We start from the raw sequence: 15983 nt of genomic DNA on the forward strand, positions 1-15983 counted from the left end.
GTCCCTGCTCTCGGATATTTACCCTTGGCTGGTCTCCCCTTCCACCTCCCAAAGGCCAGGCAGGGCCCACTCAGCAGGCCGGTGAGGAATTGGCAAGAACTGGAGTCCCCAGCCCGGCCTGGCCTCCCCTTTGGTATTTTTGCAGCTGGAGACTATTAGTTGCAAGTTAAAATCCTTTGTTATCCAACCCCCCTCCGCCACATTATTTTCCTCTCTCCTGAAGTCCAGATTCCTCTGCCCGCCCCACCACACACACTCACACGCACACATGCACTTGGCTACTCTTCCCACTCCAAGCACAGTGACATGGGCTGAAATTGGAAGAGGGCAACTTCCCCTGCTGGGGTCCCCACAGGGAGTGTCTGGGCCACTGCCTCTATCCTGAGGCATTGGTTGGGGGGCAAGTGGAGTCTGGGGCTTTGGCCTGGAAGATCCGAGCATTCTGGCCCCACACACCTAAAGGGTAGCTGTCCCCTCGCAGCACAGCCTTCCCAGGACTGACCCATCTCACAGCACCCTCCAGAGGGGCTCTCGCCAAAGGCCCCAAATCCTGAAGATGGGAGAATCTCAGGTAAACTCAAGGGGAGGGGTGCCGTGGGGTGGGAGGAGTTTGGGGCTGGTCTGGGGACTGAGGGGTCAAGGATCCCAGTGCAGAGAAGGAGGCTAGGAAGCTGGGAGGGCAATGAGACAGAGGATAGACCACAGCCTGTCTGTGATGTCGCAAAAGACTTTCAGTTCCAGGCCCCAGAATAGACCTGGGGTGTGTGTTCATAACTGCTGAGCCCCCTCCACCCCCCACCCCGATGCTCAGCTCTCCGTGCTCCCCACAACTCCAGCTTTTCTCAACTTCATCCTTCACACTGTTCAGGAGGCGTTTCCCTAGTGGCTGCTTTCCAAAACAAAACAAAAAAAAAAAAACAAAAAACGACAACAGCTCCCACCCCACTCCCCGAAGACCCTAGCTTTAGCAGCAGGATTCCAATCACTCTCCCTAAAATAAATCTGGGGAAGGAAGAGAGCCTCTACACCTTGAAGGAATATCCCCAAACACATCCACACACCCAAAGATTGCAGAATAGGGTACAAGGTCGCTGGATGAGGAAGGAAAATCTCATTTCCACCTTAACCACAGCCCCAGCGAACACGTGGTGTTCTGGCCCTTATTCCAGGAACTGCCCTGCCTCTCCATCACTCTGCTCTGCCCCGGGCCCAGCCGGGCTCCAGACACTGACAGCCTAGGTTTGAATCCAGATTCTGTCGCCTTTCAACTGTGGAACTATGGGCAGTTACTTGATGTCTCTGAGTCTCAGTTTGCTTATCTGTAAAATGGGATGGTACATTAACAGCATTTAGCACGGAGCTTGGCACACAATAAACACTCCACAAATGGGCACTGCTGTTCATACCATCGTCTGCTCCTCCCTCACCTCAACCCCATTCTTCCCTACCTTTCCATCTGTGCCTCCAGAGCCCTGTGGCCTCCTGACTAAAGGTGGGCCCTGAATGTGGGCAGTTTGGGGCTGACACCTACTATTCTTCAAGACTCAGTTCAGGTCCCCAGATGGAAGATTTCTGTGTAAGCCCCAGTATTTCCTTTTATCACAGCCTGTTTACCTGACTACAAATCCTGTGAGGGCAGGGCACTGTCTTTCATTTTGTCCCCAATGGCTGACACATGTACTGATTCATTCAACAAATATTTGTTGAGCACTGAGTGCTCACTTTGTTGTCCTAGAGCTGGGACATCACTTTTTCCCTTCCCTTCTACTGCCAGGATCCTCCTTCTCTGGCCTTGGGATGCCCACAGTAGTGGGACAAGACATTTGTCAGGCACCCTTCTGCTTGTCAGAGCCACACTGGAGTCGCACCCGAGGGCTGGGGCAGATGATCAGGAGTGTGGGGCCTTCGCAGGTAGGGAGGTGATCGCCAGGCCCAGCAGAAGCTTAGCTCAATGGCATGTCCTCGTGTTCCTATTTCCTGCTGGGTCCTGACTTCAGCTCTTCTTGATCCACCAGCAAGTCCAGGGGCTCTGCCGCACGGCGTCAGCTCTGTCCTCTGGGCCCCCTTCCGGCCCTGCCTGTAATTTCAGCCGCACTCCCCTCCCCTGCCTGGCCCAGGTCCACACAGGCTATCGGTCCTGGGTCCAGGGGATGAGACACTTGGGTTCTGCAGCTCTGATTCAGAATCAGAACTAGGGTCTTCCCACTATTGAGAAATCCGTGCTAGGCTCTAAAACACATCTCTCTTGCTTAAGTTACTTCCTTTGGCTTGAAAACAGGGAGGGGGTTGTTGGGAGCAGGCTGGGTGGAGAGGCAACTTCAAGGAGACAGCGGGGGAGGAGAGGACAGGGCTGGAGCTGTGCCGGGAGACACAGGGCTGGCCCAGCCAGGAACAGGAGAGAAGGGCCGTTAAATGATTAGGAAATGGGAATGGGAAGCCAAAACACCAGGATGCGGCGGGGTAGGGGTGCCAAAGAGTAGGCCGGCCAGAGCCCCACAACGTTCTGACACCCAGTAGGTGAGAAAGGCCGAAGAAGTGGGTGGCTGGTTTTCATATGTGGCACTGAAGTGTGGGGTAGGGGCTGAGAGGGCCTGGGGTGCCCAGCTCAGGGGGAAGACAGCTCCCCTTCCAGTGGGCAAGCTACTCCATTAGACTCTGAGGAGTTATCCTCTTTCTGCCCCTTCTCTAGACAAATCACTGCCTTATTTCCTGTTGCGATTTTAAACACACACACACACACACACACACCAAAAAAAAAAAAAGAGGGAGGGAGGGAAAAGTGAAGTTGGCCAGCTGGACTTGGGGACCCATTTCGCAACCTTGCTGCCTGCAGCCTAGGAGGCCTTTTCTGGGCCTCCTTGCCTACCTCCTCTTCCCCACGCAGCTCGGTGCAGGCGAGAAACCCTAGGACCCCTGAGGGGCGCTCCAGAGCATCCTCACATACAGCCCCAAACCAAGTGACTTCAGCAAAACTTCTTTCCTTCAAGGCCTCTATCTGCAACCTCAGAACCTCCCCTCACCACACACACACCTTCCCAGGGCTCCATTCCTGCAGTCCCTTCTCGTTCTTTCTACAGTGGAAACATCCGCAAAGCAAAGCTCGAGGGCAGGGCAGAGCGAAGCCTAGGCAACGCGGGGCTGGGGTCGGGTGGGTGGAGTCAGTACACTTGACCTCCAGCCCTGCCTAGGGGCGGCCCTGCAGGGGGCTGGACAGGGCCTGTGGTTCCTTGAGAGGGTGGTCAGAGGTGAGGGGGCAGGTGGGCAAGCTAGGTCTGTAGATGCCTCTGGAAGTTTCTAGAACTTCAGTCTTTTGTCTGTCACTTTCAAAATGCTTCCCAAGTTTATGCACAGCTTGCTCTACCATTTACTTACTATCTCTTTAAAGCAACTCACTTTTCTTACTTTGCTGCATCCTAAACAATCTATGAAATTACAGATTTGATATGTTAGTTGTAGGTGTTTCTTAATGGGTATTAAATAAAAACATAACTATAATAATTTTAAAACTGCACGTCCATATACGACCTAAAATCAAGGTCTCCCACTTTGGGGAAGGCATTAGTAAACCCTCAGGGGTGGGCCTCGGTCCTCCCTGAGGGTACCCGTCTCCCCCTACCACACTCTGCAGTCATGGGATCGGAGTCCTCAGAGACTTCCCCGTCCTGCTGGGGCAGTGGCAGGGCGAAGGCTGGGCCCTGGGATTACACGCCAGGAGGGAGGGGCAGAGATGAGGACCGAGCCCCCTGGACCCCCACCCCCTAACCCAGGCCAATGAAAGACACGGGCCAGGGGAGAAAGGGCTGCCAGCCCGGTCCCCGTTAAGGGAGGAAAACGCGCGCGCACACACGCACACCTGTCAGAACGAGTGGGGATGTGGTCAGTGGGTCTCTCCCCACTCCTGAGTGGGAAGAGAGAAGGAGCTGGGCTTAAGCCAGGAAAAAGCAGGACTTCGACCCTCAGCCTGTTCCACAGAGCCTTTCACTGAAGCTGCGCTGACCACCAGCACGGGGCCTGGAAGGGACCGTCCAAGGGCTCCGGACTTAGAGCAGGCCTGGCTCACACGTGCCACAGGGCCCATGTGGACCAGGCTCACTTCCTGGCCTCCTTCCTCCTTTCTATTCTATTTCTGTTTCCAGAGCTTTCCCCAGGGCAGGCCTCCCCTTCTTCCCACACCAGCAGGCGGGCTTCTCTCAGACTCTGGGCTCTGGGCTCCAGCACCTCTCCATTGTCAGACTCCTCCCTCCTGCACAGGGCTCAGCCCAGGGGTCCCAAGAAGGTCACAGTCAGCCAAGAACGGCATGATTGCAGGGAGGGCTCCCCCAGAGGGCAGAGAGAAAGCAGGAAAAGGCAGCAGCCTTTCTTCTTCAGGCCCCTGGGGGAGCTAATTACAGGCCAGCAGCCCACTGCACAGGTGAGTGCCCGGGACCAGCCATCCTGCACACCAGGGCAGGCCATTCAGCCTCTCCTGGGAAGGGGGATGAACTAGGGATGGGGGAGGGTGGGGAGAGACACTTCCGACATCCTCAGCTCAGGGCCCATAATTAGTTTGTGGGATGAGAGCAAAACAACCATCCTCAGGGTGACAGCCAGACATTCAGGCGGCATGGGGCGTGGGGTGGGGGTAGGGCAGGAGGAAGGGACAGAGGCTGGGGCAAGAGGAACCCATTCATTCGCCCCTCTAGCATTTATCCCCAGAACCTTCTGTCTGGTTTCTTCTGGCCTCCTGGACTCTGCCCCACAGGGGCCCAACGAATCTTGCAGACTGGAAGGCAAGGTTCTGTTTGCCAAGGGAGGGGTACTCGCCTGTGGTTATTTCCTCCTTCGCCTGGGGAGGCAGGCAGGAGAGGGGCCAGGCCAGAGCAAAAGCTGAGAAGGTCCCCATCAGGCACCCCCACCGGCTGCCTACCCACACGCCCATCAGCACACCCTCTGGCCCTGAGGCAGGGCCAGGGTGGGAACGGCTGGAGCTGTTTTGCCCAGACAGGCCTGCTGGGTGGGGCCGTCAACAAGCGGCAGGGAGCGGGCAGCTGTCTCACGGGGTCTCACCCTAGTCCCACCTTACCTGCCATGGCGTTCCCTGAGCTGCCTGCCCCCTCAAGAGCTCAGCCACACAGGTATGGCAGCCCCCAGTCCAGCACTCCAAGGAGGACACGTCTATCACAGCTGAGCCTTGGTCACCAACAGCCCAGGGCCCCACTGGGATGCTCTGGAGGGGCTGCAGCCCAAGTGTGGACCACATGACGAGGCTGTAGAGGGTCAGGGCTCTCAGAGGAACCCCTCCCTGCTCCCCCAAGGACTAAGCCTTGTGTCCTCCTGGGGTTTTTGTCTTCTGTGGGGATCATCATATGAGAACCCAGTGAAGGAACTTAAAGATCTTCTAGACAGGCCCCAAGTTCCCTGTCTTAAACCTCGTGTGCATCATCCTCTAGTTACCTCTGGCTTTCACTTAAATTTATGTGATCTCAGCAGGCAAGCTTAAACCCATTGTGCAGATCAGGAAACCAAGGCAGGGACAGGGAGTTCTAGTTAACTAAAGATCGAGTTACCCGCTGCCCTGGGGGTCAGATCAACCACAGGCCAGATTTTCCCCCTCAGCCCTGTGGTGCATTTCCTGGAAATGTGATGGTGCCAGATGTTTTGTTTGTTTATGTAGCAGCATCGGAGATGAGCAGGACTGCCCTGGGCCACAGATCTGTGCCCTGGCCCCACCCCCAGCAACACCCCCTCTTCCACCTCTGAGACAGCAAAGCACATCCACCGGACAGAGCCCCCAGGGGAACATCTGAGACATCTTAGACCCGCTCACACGGCCCCAGTGCTCATGGCTCCTCCTCTGGGCTCATTCCTGCCACAAAGGCCCCCAGAAACAGCCTCAGGGCCCCCACAGCTGTGGTGCAGCACGGAGTTCACTCTGGCGATGCCCCCAGGGGAAGCAATGGAGGTGAAGGTGGACCCGGCCCGGCCCAGCTCCTCTGCCCTCAGCCACAGCTTAGCCAGGCTCCTCCCGCGCCTGGCCCCTTCTTTCCCTTGCCCTGGCTGTCGCTGCTTGGGAAAGCCCCTCTGCAACGAATCAACCCTCTTCTCTCTGAAAAGGGACAGTCCCTGGCCTCTGGAGATTGACCAGTCATTGCCCATTTGGGCACTTCTCCCGGGAGGCCTTCCTCAGCCCTGGGCCACAAACGCAGGCACCATCACAGACTCAGCTCCAAGGGAGGAAGGAAGCACAGCCTTGACTCTGCCCTGACCCCAAACAAGTGTCATCACGTGCAGCCCCTGCCCGGGCCTCAGTCAGGGGCTTTTGTGCAGGCTCCTGCCCCAGACAGGGGTCATCCTGTCTAACCCCCTGTCTCTGTCCCAGGCAGGCTCCGTCTTGCCCACCTCCCCTGCCCTCCCTGCTCTCCCAGCTGGAGCAGGTGACTCACGGTGGAGGCTGAGGGAGATGTTGATGGTGTGCTCATCCACGAAGCCCTTCAGGCCAGGCATGCGGGCGCACTTGAGCTGTGTCTGGGCAGCACTGTCCCCAACGTGCACCCAGCACACAGTCTCATTGGCGTAGCTGAAGTCCATGGCTGTGGTCTGCCGTGTGCTAGTGGGTGTGATGGTAGAGACCTGGGCCCCACTCAGGTAAGTAGCCAGGATGTTCTGCGAGTTGGCAATCAGCAGCACGGGGGGCCGGTCTACCGGCTCTGTAGATGAAGGAGAGAAGGGTCAATGCAGCAAGTGGCCCTGGGACCTCTCTGGCCACTCCCCATCAGGGAACAACATTGAAGGTGCCTGGCATCATGGCCACAGGTGACCCTGCCTACCGTTCTTGGCCTTGCAGGAGCGGTTGTCTGGCTGCAGCAGGTACCCTTCTACACAGCCGCATGTGAAGGAACCGTCTGTGTTGGTGCACAGCTGGCTGCAGGTGCCGTACACCGAGCACTCGTCAAAGTCTGCCGGGAAAAGGCAAGCGCATGGTCATTTCCAGGGTGCCAAGGGCAGGGAAGGGAGTGCCCTCAGACACCACCAGGGGTGTGTCCATCCCCACAGCTGCTTCGGAGGACAATTTAGCAGAACCTATTATAACAAGAAATGTGCAAACTTTATCCAGACTTGGAATCTACCCAAGCCAAGTATCCACATATGTGTGTATCATCCATTCATTCAGAAAAGTCTTCTTGAGTACCTACTATGTGCCAGGTATTGTCTTAGGCTCTGGGAATACATCAGTAAATAAAATAGATTCAAACTGCTGCTCTCAAGAAACAAATTCTGATAATAAATGAAATATTGTTATTACAATAGGTAAATTACATTTTAGAAGCTATGCAATGAAAAGTGACTAGTGCTATGGAAAAAAATTAAGCAGAGAAAGGGGACAGCGAATGCAGGCGGTGGTGGTGCGACTTTAGAGGGGTACGGATGGCCTCACTGAGAAGGTGGCACTTGTGCAAAGACCCAAGGGAGGTAAATTTTAAACAGAAAAGTTTGTATTGTTTGTAACAGAGAGAAACTGGGAACATCTTACTCATCGACAGGGAGACGGCCAAGTGAACTGTGGCGACCGCCACACATGACAGTGGTTTTTGAAAGAATGAGGTAGATCTCTACGTATTAATAGGGAAAAATCTCTAGAACACACTGGGTGAAAAAACTGAAAAAGGATATGTACAGCATGATATTTATGTAAAAAAGGGCACATACATGTAAACAGTGCATTCAACTGTACAAGTGGACAGTTGAAGGCCTGGGCAGACAGCAAACTGGTAACGAAAAGTATCGGCCCTCCAGAGAGATGGGAAAAGGACTGGAACCGAAGAGGGTTTGTCAAAGGGGACTTTGGTTTTATCGATAAGGATTTACTTATTTATTTTTTTACAAGAAAACGCACATATAACGCATATTTTCAGATGAATTTTAAAGAGTCTGGGGGAAGGGCCCACAGCATGCCCTGAGGCGATCACGCACGTAGCCCCGCCCCCTGCTTGCACTTTTCCTGGCTTGCTCCTCCCCATCCAGGCCCACCGCCCCCACCCCCGGCCTGCACACGTGTGCACACGTACCTTTGCAGGTCTTGCCGTCTGCCTGTAGTTGAAAGCTGTTGTTACAGTAGCAGGTGGGCCCGTTGAGGGTGGGGACGCAGTGGTGCTGGCAACCCAGATGAGAACACTGTCCTCGTTGCTCTGTGTGGGGTCAGGTGACACACACTCAGGCTCCCAGACCTGGCAGCAGCACCCAGACTGCAACCTTCCCCCAACTCCCGCCAACCCTTCGGAAACCACTTCCCAGGCCTGCAGCGCCGGAGCTGAAGGGGCTCAGGAAGCATCGACTATATTTTGCAAGTGAAGAAATTGAGACCAAGGGAGGGTATGAGACAGGTCCAAGGTCACATAGCCAGTTATGGTTTAGAACCCACATCTCCCTGCTCCGGCTGCTCTGGACTCCTTCTGTTCCCATGGAGAGGGCTTCTGGTTCTTTGCTGCGGTCCACAGGGAGCAGGGACAGTGAGCCTTATCCCCTTCACATGCCTCTTGCCTGCACTGCCCGGGACTACAATGTTGGCTTCGGGGCTGAGGGTGAAGAATGGGCATGGAATCGAGTCTTTCCCTGCAGGACCCCAGCCCTGGTCTGGAAGCACCCCTGCAACCCATCCCTTGAGCCCAAGAGGCCTCCGAGAGAAGGCCCAAGGCCCAGGTAGAGGATGGGAGGAGCAGCAAAACTGGTTCCCTCGGGACACTTCTCTACTCTTCCTCCTGCCACTGACCCACTTCCACAGGGGAGACAGAAGGGAATGAGGCAGGAGGGGGAAGAGGTGGGAGAGCAGCTGCCCCCCCAGACCAGCGACCCAATTAATGGCCTTGCGTGGGGCCAGGCAGCCTGGCCACAAAGACCCCTTTGTCCAGCAGCCTCACCCCCCCCCCACCTAGGAAAGCACTGCCTGAGATGCTAAGACGTTCAGAGGACTAAGCCTGCCAGGAGGAGCTGGGGTGGGGGGCCAGGCCCGGTCATTCCTTCTCCTGCCGGCCTCCGCCCGAGAGCCCAAGTGTGCTGCCTGTCCAGCCTTCCTCACAAAGTGGGGAAATAGTGTTTGTTCTGGAAAATCTAGAAAAGAGTTCTCCTGGATATGGGGTGGGAGGGCGACTAGGTCCAACTTCTGTAATGTCAGAGAAGGAAATTCGAACCCTCAGTTTTTGAGATTCTTGGTTGTTCTTGATGTTGACAAGGTATTCAAAAGCGAGCAAACCTGAGCACGCACCATCCGATAAGATGGAGTGTGCGTGGTAGGTGAAGTCAGCCCCTCGGCCCACACTCTGCATCGCATCCCACGAGCTTCCGACCAAAACATGCAAGATCAACCGAAGGAAAGGATAAAAATCTTTCATAACTCCCTTGCTCCACACTCCCTGCCCTCAGCGAACAGGATCCAGATGTGTCTCCTCCCACAGGCAGATGTTTTCTGACATGCATTATAGGCACAGGACACTGTCTCTCCCTCCCCAAGACTCCCCTACCCCTAGGGCTTGCCCAGAGCCTTGCAAAGCCAGCTTCCTGCTGCAAGCCGAGACCTTGGGGGCAGCAGAAGGGAGAAGTCACTATTTCCTGCCTCGCAGGCCTGAGGTTCCGCCTCCTCCCAGGGAAATCCTCCTCCATTGCTCACATGTGATCCAGGCTCTTCCTGGGCCATGAGCGCCTGCAGAGGAAGAACTGCAGAGCTGGGAATCTGAGTTACAGACGGGAAGGAAGCCTGATCTATCACCCTAGTGTGCCCTCCTCAGCCTGAGTGGCTTTCCCATCAAGCAGCTTCAGAAAGCCTCAAAGACCTGCACGTCCTGGGGGGTGGCTTCGGGAGCCCTGGCAGGGGAGGCAGGGGGACAAAGCTCCAGGCCCTCCCAGCCCCAGCTTCAAGACCCCCGCTATTTACAAAAATAAAAAGTATAAAAACACTGATCTAGTACAAAGCTCTCATTTTACAGGTGGGAAATGGGGGTCTAGAGAGAGGTAATGACTGGTCCAAGCACACACAGCAGAGGCGGGCCCAGGCCAGGGCCCGCCCTGAGGCCCATGGGCCGCGGACCACGCTCCAATCCACTGTTTGGGCTGCTATCTGGTGGCAGTTCTGTGCAGGGGAGCAGGGCAAGGCCGCATCCCCCTTGAAGGTGCAAGGACAGACCTCAGATGGCGGTCCTCCAAACTCATCAGGTGCCCAGCTGAGAACTCACCGCAACCACCTGGCGGATGGGACAGGAGAGGGGGAAGAGCCCTTACCTCGGCAGTGGGCTCCCTCATCCGACCCATCGGCGCAGTCCTGGACCCCGTTGCAGAGGCGGGTCATGAGGATACACAGCTCGGTGCCCAGGCAGTTGTGCTCGTTTGGCTGACATCGCTGAGCCTTACTCTGTGGACCTGGGGGCAGATGGAAAGGCCAGCATGACCGAGCTCTAGAGGCTGTCTGGCCAGCTGTTCCCAGGGGAGGGGATGCGGAACTGAGACGAGTCTAGACACCTGCACTTTTTAGATCTCGGGGGCACTGCGGGTGGTTGGACTCTTCCAGCTGGAGCTCCTCTGCATCACTCCCGACAGCAGCCACACACCTGGGTGGGAGCCAGCAGCTGGCAGGGAGAACTAGGCCTTCAGCAAAGAGTCCACTCCCCAAATGCCACACGCCTGTGGGCCCCCACGTCTCCACGTTCTACACTCAGGGGACAAAGGACCCCTCCTTCCCATAGCTCCCTGGGTCACGGGGCCGGGGGCTGAGAGCCAGACCAAGCCGTCTAGAACTGCACTGTCCAATGTGCAGCACCAGCTGCATGCGGCTGTCAGACACTTGACATGTGACTAGTTCCAACTGTAAGTATAAAGTGCACATTGGCTTTTGAAGACTTCATACCACACCCACAAAAAAGAGCTCAAATGATCTCATTAATACTTTTAAATGAATAACATCCTGAAATGATAATATTTTGGATACATTGGGTAAAATAAAATTAAAATAAATTTCACCGCATTATTTTTACCTTTTTTAATGTGACTACTAGAAAATTTCAAAATTGTATACGTGGCTTGCATTATATTTCTATTGGGCAGCACTGTTCTAGACCCCAGTCCCAGAGTTGTCTGCTTGATGGAAGGATTTGGAAAGGGTCAAAGGTGTGGCCCCCCGATGATATCTCTGGTACTTCCTTTGTTGCCCAAGAAGATGGGCTGGGGGGAGGGCAGGGTAGAGCTCCTCAGGAAATTCTAAGGAGGCCAAGTGGGCTAGGATGCTGGCTGAGCCTCTGGGCTTGGAGAGACCATAGCCCATTGGCTCCCAAGCCTGGACAGGGTATGAGTGAGGGAGTGTCTGTGTGCGAGTGCACCCTTCCGCCTGTGCCTGGAGGGGAGTCTGCACGCACAGGTGGGGAGGTGTGGAGTGAGGGTGAATGTGTGAGTCTCCACGTGTGCTGGTGCATTTCCATGCCCTTCTGGGAGTGAGTCTGGGTTAGTGTGTGTCTCGGGGCATCTGTCTGAGTGCAGGTTGTGTTTCTGCATCCCCATTTGAGGATGTTGATTCTGCGTTGCTGTGAGAGCGTGTCAGTGTTGAAATCTGCCTGTCTATGTATGTCGGGGGGATGGGTGAGTCAGTGCCTGGGAGGGGCTGAGTGTGAGTGTGATGGGTCTGGGAGTGTGCATGAGTGGGGGGAGTGTGGGATGTGTATAAGGTGGGTTGCATCAAACTAAATGAAGGATGGATAAAAAGAGATAGATCCAGCCCCTCTGCATGGCTTCCTTTACTCTTAACGCCAAGCATCAGGGTCAGAAATCTGGGGCATAAAGGTGGCATCAGACAAGAAGATGCTCCAGGCTGAGCCACCCTACTACAGAAACACTTGCAGACTATCCCCAGCCCCAGCGCCGCCAGGGCAGGGTATGGGGGTGAGGCAGAGAGAACTGGTGGCTCCCTTTCTGGCCCTAAAATTACCCCTGATAATTACGGGTGAGGGTGTAAGGCTGGGGCTGGAGCAGGATAAAACTGGAGAGAGAACAGCAGAGATACCTAGAAATTCAGAGTCCCTTAGAGCCCGGCGCAGATTTAGCCACGCAGGGGAGAGGCTGAAGGTGGAGACCCCCTGACTCTGCCGGCTGCCCAGGACTCTAGGGTCCTGCCAGCAAGTCCTCCACCCCCCACTGGCAGGGTAAAGGCTGGGTGGGGACCTTTCTCCCAGTTTAAACAGCTGCCTCTGATTACACCACTTACTGAGGGCAGGGGGCGGGGGGCGGGGGGAGAGCGGGAAATGCTCGGGGGTGGGGCTTCTGGCACGGAGTGAGCTGGAGCCAGTGGCCTTTGGCCTGGGAGCCTGAGGACAGGAAGGGGAGGCAAGGCCTGCTGGCGAGACCTGGGGGCATTCATCAGCCATCAGGAGGCTCAGCAGTGGGAAGAAGAGGGAAGAGTTGGAAGGGAAGGGAGGCTGGGCTCTCTCCTTCCCGCGAAGCTGTCAGCCCAGAGAGCATTGTCTCTGGCAGGCTTGGGGGTATAGAGGCTGAGGGAGCTCATTCCTGAGCACACCAAGCACCATGCCGGGCTCTTTGAAGAGGGGGAGAGGACAGTTTCAGCTGTGTCATGGACAAACGATCACAGAGCAAGGTCCCACACCAGGCTAGCGCTCAGATGTCCTCCTCCCAAACTTGCTGGGCCAAAAGGAAAAGGGACCAAATCAGGGGGTGGGGGAGGGGTCCAGAAAAGGTACTTACAAATCTCAGGAGCCTCATCTGATCCATCTGGGCAGTCCCTCTCACCATCACACCGCCAACCCTTTGAGATACAGGTGATCTGGTCTCTGCAGGCAAATTGCTTGGGGCTGCAAGTCTTAGGGACTAGAGGCAAGGGAAGAAAACAGGGATGTGAATTAAGGATGGAGGCCAGCTCTGTGGCCTTCAAGCCCCCAAGGACTCTTTTTCCTTCCCTAGCATCAGTCCCCATCTGGCCCAGACTCTGAGCCACAGTCCATGTGCTGGGGCAGGTGGCTGGGGGTCACTCCTGGAACACTGTGTACCTGTGATGGGAGGAAGGGAAGGATGCCCCCTACCTAGTCCCCAAGGCTGCCTGTCCAGTGTGCCCTCGCCCGGTCCTCAGGGTCCAAGCCCTCGTTCTTTGCTGTTACTCTGATCAGACACCAGCACACCCGGCTTTACGGACTGAGAGTGATAAGGCCTTTGACATGTTTTCTCTTTATCTTCCTCTCCATCCCACTAGAGGTCTGGAGCTGGTCTTTCTCTACTCCTCTGCCCTCTGGGACACTCGTGGTCCCTGGAACCCAGCACTCTGCTCATCTCCAGCTCCTAACCACCAGGCCCCCAGACAGCATGTCAAGTGTGTATGTGATGCCCTTGGCACAGTGGTGGCTCGGAGATGGTATTAGCAGAGGTACAGGAGGACAAGAAAGCCCTGCCTCCACCTCCGTCGTCCACAGGTACAGCCTCTCCCTTGCCAGTTAGACTTTCAGCAGACGCCCAAGGTAAGAGGCCCCTACGATTGCTCAGGATGACAGAGTTGGAGAGCTGGGGCTGGGGAATGGCTGGAGTGACCTGTAGAAGCTGGTTACAGCCCAGATGACCCTTGAAGTTCCTATCTCCAGGGCCTCTTTGCCCAGACCTCTCACCCCTACCAGCTTCCCTCTGCGCCCACCCCCTCCTCTTATCTCATCTCCAAGGAGGAATTAAGGACGGTAACACTGACTCTTACTGTTACCTCAGCATGTGCCGGGAAATGTGGCAAACCAGGTTTTTTCCATGCATCATCTTATTTAATCCTCCCCACAATAATGACATAGTAGGTAGTCCTAACATCCACCATTTCCTAGATGAGGAAACCAAGCCTCAGAGAGGGTGGGTCATACAGCAGGCAAGTGACAAAACCAGGACTCACACCAGTTGAGCTGACTCCAGGCTCAACCAGAGCAGTCCACACCAGTCTCCTCACTTCCCCTGAGAGGTGTTCAGGAGTTGCTCCTGCCAATCCCATCACCATGGCTTCCAGGGAAAGAAGGGTCCCCTCCCCTTCACCCTCACCCAGTCTCCTGGCCCGTCACCACCCTCTCCTCTGTCTGTGTCGGTCCCCCTGCTCTTCGGCTATCATGCCTGGGGACCAGCTCTGTGCCGGGCACTGTGCTAGGCACTGGGGGGGGGGCAGGGAGGAGCAGGGTGGCCCCTCAGGAGCCGCAGAACCCCGGGAAGACAGCTGTACACAACCAGCTCAAACGCAGGGCGGAGTGAGCTCAGGGCTCTGAGCAGGGAGGGACGGAGTCTGAGAGAAGCCACGCTGAGAGGACGTCCTCCCTCCCTAACCCCCATCTCTGGCAGCGGGGACTGCACACAGGCCCCTGGCCAGGACGAGAGCCGAGTTCAGGAAACACATCAAGGATGGCCTGGCCAGGCCCCCCGCCCCGGAGTCCCCCTCCCCTACCCCCCATCCTGAGCAGGGAATAAAGGCCCCTTGAGGTGGTGGATAATGCTGAGTTCATTGCCCCACTGGGCCAGCTGTGAGGTCTTCCCGGGGAAAGAGCCCGCCAGCCTAGTTAGCATGCCGGAGAACGGTCCTCTTCCCCTGGCCAGCCGAGACTGGCTGGGGGGGGACAGAGGGGACTGGAGTGGGACTCAGAGGCAGATGGGCTGTTTGGAGCCCAGAAAGGCCCCCATGCCACCACCACCCCCCACCTGGACGTAGTCCACGCCCCCTCTCCTCCTCAGGGTAGAACTCAGCCCCAGGCCTGAGGTCACTGGTTGGTCACTCCAACTGCCCCTCCATTCTGCGTCCCAGCCATGATTCCCCCTCCTTTGGCCCTCACTTTGTCCCTCCTGCTGTCCCCCACCCCCATTTTTGGCCTGAACTCGGCAGAGGAAACAGCAGCTGGCAAACTCCGAAAGCTGGAATGAGAGAGATTCACAAACCAGATGTGCTCTTGCGGAGGGAGGGGAGTGGGGGATGGGGAGTGAAGGAAGAGGGGCACTCAGGCCCCTGTCCCCTGTCCCGCAGCAGCACCCCCTCAGGCCAGGGCAGAAGGACAGGGGTGCACGTCTCCTAAGGGCCAGGGCAGCACAAAGATCTCAGCGAGAGATGTGAAAGAACTTCCTTCCTGCCAGGGATGGTGGAGAAAGCCCTAAGAATCTCGAGTTTGAAGGCTGAGGCCTGTCTTTGATTTCCTTCGGGGAGGAGAGGGGAGGAAAAAAACAAATAACCTACTTTGGGGCAGTCTACACAGCCAAGGGAAGCCTCACTCTGAGGTGGAGGGAGCTGCGGTGGTGGGGGGGGGTAGGAAACTGGTAATCTGCTTAGAGCCAGCAGCCAACCCCACTCCCCTAGGCTGAGCCTTCTGCATCTGATGCCAGCACCCAGACAACCCACCTCTGTGGCCCTAGACGAGGGAACAACACTACCCTAAGTTTGGGAGCAACTGCTGGCCCCCCCTGCCTCCCGCTCCTCATGAGACTTGGGGCCTCCTAAGGAGATGAGCTAACACTTTTCAGCACGGTCACTCGGTGTCAGCCCCTGAGCTGAAACACTATACATATTAACTCACTTAGATCCTCACGACCCTGTGATGTGGGCACCGTGGCAATCCCCAACACACAGATGAGCAAACTGAGGCACAGAGCGATTAGCAACTGAACAGGTGGTTTCTCACTGGCCATACGATGGAGCCGGATGAGGAAAGAAGAAGAGAAATGGCAGGGAGGGTATCTGGGCCTCTGACAGTGGGAGAGGGGAGATGGATGGCAGGAGGTGGCAGGGGCCTTCAGGGATCCTCAGAGAGGAGGGGAGAGGGTGGGGCATATGGGAAGGGACAAGAAGGGACAGAAGAGAAAAGAGAGGAGGGAGAAGGAGGAGAGGACTACAGAGGGAGAGTGAGCGAGGCTGCAGGAGAACGCCAGGACACAGGGGCTGTCTGTTCTCAGCTTTGCCCGGAGATGAATGTGACCGCCATGCTAACTCTGGCCAACACCCCTGCCCCCCCCAAACCCAGGCA

At 56.2% G+C, this 15983-nt stretch overlaps 1 protein-coding gene across 1 annotated transcript in view; it reads right to left on the minus strand.

Annotated features, from left to right (window-relative positions):
• Positions 1 to 15983, minus strand: part of LRP1 (LDL receptor related protein 1) — a 76863-nt gene that overhangs the window by 55315 nt on the left and 5565 nt on the right. The window contains exons 2-6 of the mRNA XM_006217930.4: positions 12712 to 12834; positions 10249 to 10386; positions 8046 to 8165; positions 6807 to 6935; positions 6423 to 6686 (exon numbers count right to left, since the gene is read on the minus strand). Of these exons, the coding sequence (XP_006217992.1) occupies positions 6423 to 6686; positions 6807 to 6935; positions 8046 to 8165; positions 10249 to 10386; positions 12712 to 12834 (774 nt within the window). The remainder of the gene's footprint in view (positions 1 to 6422; positions 6687 to 6806; positions 6936 to 8045; positions 8166 to 10248; positions 10387 to 12711; positions 12835 to 15983) is intronic.

The sequence above is a fragment of the Vicugna pacos genome, chromosome 12, assembly GCF_048564905.1.
Source record: "Vicugna pacos chromosome 12, VicPac4, whole genome shotgun sequence".
Lineage (NCBI taxonomy): Eukaryota > Metazoa > Chordata > Mammalia > Artiodactyla > Camelidae > Vicugna > Vicugna pacos.